Raw genomic sequence first — 6,097 nt, 5'->3', positions numbered from 1 at the left:
CTGCAAAAGGAGGTAGTTGAGCTTCGTCACACTCTGCAGCAGTCGAAAGTTGAGTCTCAGGTCCTCCGGGATGAGCTGAGGAAATCCGGAGGCCGGTCAGCCGACGCAGCTCGTTACACGGAGGAGAAGATCCAGCTGGTGAAAGAGGTAAATAATCCTCCTCTCTTCTTCAATATGTATTTTTTTCTATTGCATACATTCTGTTTTATGATCCCTGTTTTTAATACCTCTGATTTATCTTCAGATGGAGAGACAGAAGTTGAAACTTCAGGAAGCCGAGCAGGCCCGATTTAAACTCCTCGAAAGAGCAAAGAGACACGTGAGTACTGATCAGGTTCTGTATGATGAGATTTTGTTTTCTTCAAAAAAAAAAAAAAATTAAATTTAAATAAAATAAAAAAACTTGGGCAATCTTCTTCGTCCAGAACGTTTCACAAAGTCTCATCTTGTCTCACAGCAAATCATCCATCAGACCAACATGCAGAAAAGTGAGACAGAGCTGCAGATTTTAAACAACATGATCAATAAAGTCAGAGAGGTGAGAAATATTTTCATGTTGCTTTCTTTCTTCATAATAAAGGATTTTTTTCTCCTCCGAATTTCCTTGGTTTTTTCTGTTTTACGTTCCAGATTTTCCTACTTTAAGATGTAACAATTTGTTTGAAATATGGAAAAAACACCCTAAAAATGACTAAAATAGATTTCACATGGCTTTGATTGTTTATAATTGTCATTCTGTCATTATTAATGCATGTTTAGATCATTTAAATAATAAAAAATGATTTGTGTCTTCACGCAGACGCTGCTGTCTTTACCTGAAGTCGTGAAACGTTGTGAACAACTCCAGCAGCTGCTCGAGTTCATCGGCTGATATTTCTTTAGGTTATGTTTATTTATGTTGTAGCTTCGTATAAACTTTAAAAAAATTAATAAAGACTAAAATGTTTTAAGCTTTTATGAATTGACCTTGTTGTTTGTTTGTTTTAAAAATTCTACTTAAAATCCTATTTTAAGGAGAAAGAAACCATAAAAAAGTTTGTGTTGTATTACAGTAATGATGTGAAATATTCTTCTAGGTCAGGGGTCTGCAACCTTTACAATCAACAGCCGTTTCTGCTGCTTGGCTCACTAAATAAAATGTGTCCAGAGCCGCAAAACAAGCTGCAACTGTGATTATCAACTGGTGGTCGGTGGGCCTTTTGGAGGCCTTTTCAGTAACCTTTACGGCCAGTGGAGGTGACATTATAAAATTAAACAATATATTGTGAAATGTATTATTTATTATCTTTACACATTAGGACAAATAAAAAGACCAGATTCACGTAAACAAGAAAAATACTGAATATAGTTAACTCCGAATTTCATAAAAACTAGTACAAATGGACTATTCGAGTATGTTTTTTTCTAATTCTTATGTAGTCGTAAAGGTATTTAAAGATAACCCTGGTGGATTTGAGAGAAAAGTCATTGAAAGGACTTGGATTGTTTTAGTAAACAAAAGGCTAGCATGAGCTAACATGTTTTGCTATAAGTATTAAGAAACATTAAATAACAAAAAACATTATTCTGTTATGTTTGGTCACATTTTCAAAGAGTCACTGCAGAGGGACTGAAGAGCCACATGAAGCCCCAGAGCCGCAGGTTGCACACACCTGGTCTAGGTGCTGCATTCTGAAACCATGCAGACATGTGAAGTCCTTTTTTTTATGCAGTTAGAGGCATTTTGCTTTGACTAAGACTGTAAAGCCATTTTAATTAAAGATTTTAGGTTTTAAAACAAAATGCATCTAGTTTCTGGTACTAAGATGCAGGTAGTTTTGCTCCTTGTGTAGAAAAATAAAACCATACAGCATAACCATAAATACACAAACCTAAGGGTTTTTATTTTTTTCCTCACGTTTTTCTCAGAGCTGATTCTCGGTCACTGAATTAACATTTATGTAAAAACAACAAATAATCCTTCCCTGCCGTGGGTTAGGTTTAGGGTTACCGCTGCAGATTTTAGAAGAAGCTTCAGTTATTCTGAATGTAAAGTTTTGCTCAGGATGGGATCTGAGAATCACTATAATTCATTATTGCTTGTGAATAAAAAAGCCCAAACTTATTGCCTAGGGAAAAAAAATACATCAAAATAAGTTTCTGGCAGCTGAAATCAGGCGTTTTACCAATGATGTGTTTCCCTGTGATTCTGATTCTGACAGTGGGAAGGAGGAGGAAGAGGTTTCTCCTCTTTTGTTGTCTTAGTGGGATCAAATATTGAGTTAGAAGTCTGTACGTTTTCTTGATTAGAGGATTTAAGTGTAACGCTGATGTCTTGACATGATAACAGGACGGTCACAGTGGCTGCTAATACCAGGGCTCCAGACAACACTTCAAACCAGCCCAGCTGAAACGCTGAACAACACAAGCACAGATGGTTTTTCTTTGTTTTAGGTTTTTGGGTTTTTTTTTTTTTTGCTTTGCACATGGCACTTTTTTAATTAACATGCTTTGGAACATTTCTTACAACAAAGATTTATTAACAAATGACATTTATGCTTAAAGAAAAATGAGTTTTTTCACTGTTTATTTTACAAAAAAAGCAAACTAAATGTGCATTTAAAAAAAAACCCGCAGATGAGTAAGAGTTGATGCTGTTTAAACCAGCTGCTTATTGTAACAAAAACCAACAACCACAAAGCACAATAATTTATCTAAATGTTACAAAGCTTTTTTGAATTTAGTACCGTAAACATTTAACTCACCCACTCAAGTTGTGCCGACAAAACATTTACAACCACGCACAGAAAATAAAAGTAATTTACAGAGTCATGCAGGGGCCTTTATATTTAGATCAAAACCTACAGAATGTAATTAACAGGAAGTTACCGTCAGTCCTGAAAGTGGAAAAAAAATCACAGTAGTGTCTCAAGAGGAGGTCAGTCTGTTCAGCTTTTTGTTTAAAAGTCATGAATGTAGAAAACAAAAGAAGTACCCAAAAATGTCTGGCTCAATTAGTCTCTGAAGCACAGAAGCTTGGATTGACATTTTTAGTAGCTTAGATTGCGGAAACAAAGCGCTCCATATTTCCCGGGTAGGAGGGGTGTCTCAGGTACCCACCGGTGTTGGCCACTGGACCTGCTGTGCTGTTGTACTGGGAGAAGGAGCCTAGCTGCACTGGGGACACTCTGCCGTAGTGCTCCATGCTCTCTGCAGACCCCTGAGCTGAGGCGTGGATCCGGCCGGCCACCACGTAGCCCTGGCTGTGACCCTGTCCATAGGAGCCCTGGTGGGCGTGATGGCTGCTCGGCCCAGAGTAGGTGAACCCCGGGTGTGTTGAACTGCGGGGCGGTAGGGCCCCCCCGCATGGCTGAGTCTGGAAACCCGGCGCCCCCAGACTGCAGGGATTAGATCCGTTGTGTAGACCCTCGGGGCTGAAGCTTCGGCCAGGCTGCGGCATCATCTCTGACCCTTGACCTGCCAGCATGCTGGCTGAGGTCGGGTGTCCGATGATGTTGTTGATGCTGAACATGCGGGTCTGACCGTGTCCAAACCCTGGGGGCGACGAGGAGGGGTAATAGGTGGGGGGCAGTTGCTGGCCGTAGGTCGGGCTGACGGTCATGTTGGGGTAGACCGCATTGGTGTACGCTGCCGATCTGGTAATCTGAACTGGAGAGAAAACCGGACTCTCGTGCACATATGAAGCGTACGTGCTCAAGTCACAACGCTTGAACCTCTTCCTGCGTCTCAGGAAGCTGCCGCTCTCAAACATGTCCTCCGCGTTGGGGTCCAGGGCCCAATAGTTGCCCTTCCCCGGCCGGCCAGGCTCTCGGGGGATCTTGATAAAGCAGTCATTGAGAGTCAGGTTGTGGCGAATGGAGTTCTGCCACTTCTTTGAATTGTCTCTGTAGAAGGGGAACCGCTCTGTGATGAACTTGTAGATGCCCCCCAATGTCAGCTTGCGGTCGGGGGAGTTGGCTATAGCCATGGAAATGAGGGCGATGTAGCTGTACGGCGGTTTGCCCCTCTGAAGGGGTCTCTTCCTCCTCCTGCCCCGGGGCTGCTCCTCTATCTGTGGTGAAGGGTTGGAGGAAGGAACGGCGGTGTCTGCCGGAGAGTCTTTTTCCACTTTGACTACAGGCATTGTCATAGACAATTAAAAAAAAACACCCCAAATTGACAAAATGTCAAATTAACTTAATGCCGAAGCTGCAAAAATTTAGTTCTTCCACAGATTTGGGAAAGTTCCTTGAATGTGCTGAACAAAGTTATATCCCGAAGAGAGGAAATCAAAACAAGACATCTGCCCCCATAATCTTGCCAAAAAAAGCCTTTTTTAAAATTCCTTTTCACTTTCCTTTGAATAACTCACTGTATCGAAGTCCAAATCCAGCAAATCTTCAATGCCGCTGAAATACTTTAGTCCTCAGAAAAAAAAAGTTTTATTTGTGCATGCAGTTCTTCAGTTCAGCTCTTTTTCCACGGCTTTTAGCGTCAGCCTAAGTTGAAGGATCGCGTTGGAAGAGTGCCATTTGTGGTGTTTGAGGTGTGAGAGAGAAAATGAGTCACTCTCTGTTACCTGAAGCGAGTATTACCTCAAGGGCCACACCCCCTGGAGCATCACATGCTCTCAGCATACCTCAACTTTATACAGGTCCATTGTTCACGCTTGTCAAAGTTTGACAGCTTTGTTGAATAAAAAAAATATTTAATTTATTAATGAGGCTGTGTTGCATGTATAATAACCTAAAAATGTAAGAGTCTTTGCTTTTCGAACAGGTTTAGAGAAAAAGTCTGAAATAACTTCTAGCATTGCTTTTTGGTGCTTATTCTGTTTTTTTAAACCTGCAATCATCAGTTATTCTAACAAGGCTCTTTCTTCTTAGTTTAAATTACCCCAAACTGTCTAAAACAAACATTGCTTCCTCTTTATATTCAAATGTTTCTTTAAAGCCGACCTCAGTTTATTTTAAAAATCTAAAATGGTCCACGTTGTTTGGACGTTTAGCACTAAAGCGCCTCTTTAGTGGTAACTTAACCTATGAGTTGTTTGTCTATCTCGCTTCCGTATTTGTTTTGTGCCAGTGGTTGGCCCAGCCAGCTGTGTTAAGAGATGTAAATAATTTCCAGACAAAGGCCCTCCAGTGATTTCAGCATGCAAACTAAGGGCCATCATCATAAATCCTGGATGCAACCTGAGAGACGAGGAACAGAGCCAGCGCTTGGCTCAGTTTTGTTCCGATTGGGGACGCATTTTGTTGCCGCTCTCGAGTTTATCTCTTGCTGCTGTGAAAGGTGGAGGACCGTGTATTTGGGTCAACCGTTTTGAAAGATGTTGAGCTTAATTAACATCGGGTGGTAGTAGCTGAGGGTCTTCTGCAACACATGCTCTAAGCACAAACAGATTGCATGAGAGCTTTGGTTAAAACTTTAGCTGGTAAGACTGCTGGAAAGGAATGCAAGTGTAATTGAACAAGTGGTACCAGGCCCATTTTCAGAGCTTTTTAAGCTGACTTTAAACACGTTTTTAGCTTCGACAATGGAAACCGTTCCAACAGTCTGAGCAGCCCAGGTGCTGGGAAGTCCAGAGACTCCACGAGGCCGGGGTCCACCTTTAATCTCTTAACCAAACACACTCTCCCACCGCTCAACACCAGGCCCGGTTCACTCTGCAGGCATGTGTCAGAGCCCGAGCATCGACTCAGAGGGAGCAGGTTTGCTTAGAAAAACAAGCCTGATACAAAGTTTAGTCCTGCAGGGAGGGCCGTGGATGTTAGGGTGCGGTATGTGGTGAAACGAGGAGGTTTTTTTTGGTGGTGGTGGGGTTAAAATGAGGATTTACAAACTTGTTGAATAACTCCAGTTTAAATTCCTGCCCATTCCAGGCTGAGAGGATTAAAGATGCTCTGTAAACTTGGTAATAAATCGCAGGTGAGATACGACGTGTTGACATTTTTTAGAATGAAGATGATTTTTAATCTTTCACAATCTTCATTTTTATCTTAAAATAATCCCAGTGTAATCCAGTTATAATCTCACAAATCCATCTGAGGTTTTGTTAGTGTTTAGTCAAATCTTAGCTTTAATCAAACTTTTCCTACCGTGATTGAAAACTCTT

The 6,097-nt window shown here is 41.3% G+C and overlaps 2 protein-coding genes across 2 annotated transcripts in view; one reads left to right on the top strand and one right to left on the bottom strand.

Annotated features, from left to right (window-relative positions):
- Nucleotides 1-957, top strand: part of spag5 (sperm associated antigen 5) — a 13,216-nt gene extending 12,259 nt beyond the window's left edge. The window contains exons 22-25 of the mRNA XM_014007778.1: nucleotides 1-147; nucleotides 245-319; nucleotides 458-538; nucleotides 800-957. Of these exons, the coding sequence (XP_013863232.1) occupies nucleotides 1-147; nucleotides 245-319; nucleotides 458-538; nucleotides 800-871 (375 nt within the window). The 3' untranslated portion in view covers nucleotides 872-957. The remainder of the gene's footprint in view (nucleotides 148-244; nucleotides 320-457; nucleotides 539-799) is intronic.
- Nucleotides 958-2,549: 1,592 nt separating this feature from the next.
- Nucleotides 2,550-4,525, bottom strand: foxe1 (forkhead box E1). Its single transcript, XM_014007704.1, has one exon. The coding sequence runs from the start codon at nucleotides 4,127-4,129 to the stop codon at nucleotides 3,038-3,040; it is 1,092 nt and encodes a 363-aa protein (XP_013863158.1). The 5' UTR covers nucleotides 4,130-4,525; the 3' UTR covers nucleotides 2,550-3,037.
- Between the last annotated feature and the right edge of the window lie 1,572 nt (nucleotides 4,526-6,097).

The sequence above is a fragment of the Austrofundulus limnaeus genome, unplaced genomic scaffold, assembly GCF_001266775.1.
Source record: "Austrofundulus limnaeus strain Quisiro unplaced genomic scaffold, Austrofundulus_limnaeus-1.0 Scaffold44, whole genome shotgun sequence".
NCBI lineage: Eukaryota > Metazoa > Chordata > Actinopteri > Cyprinodontiformes > Rivulidae > Austrofundulus > Austrofundulus limnaeus.
This window is presented reverse-complemented; position numbering and strand designations above follow the sequence as displayed.

Bases quoted from the DNA above. Each gene is read 5' to 3' on its own strand.
- foxe1 (XM_014007704.1), bottom strand. From the start codon at position 4,129: ATGACAATGCCTGTAGTCAAAGTGGAAAAAGACTCTCCGGCAGACACC.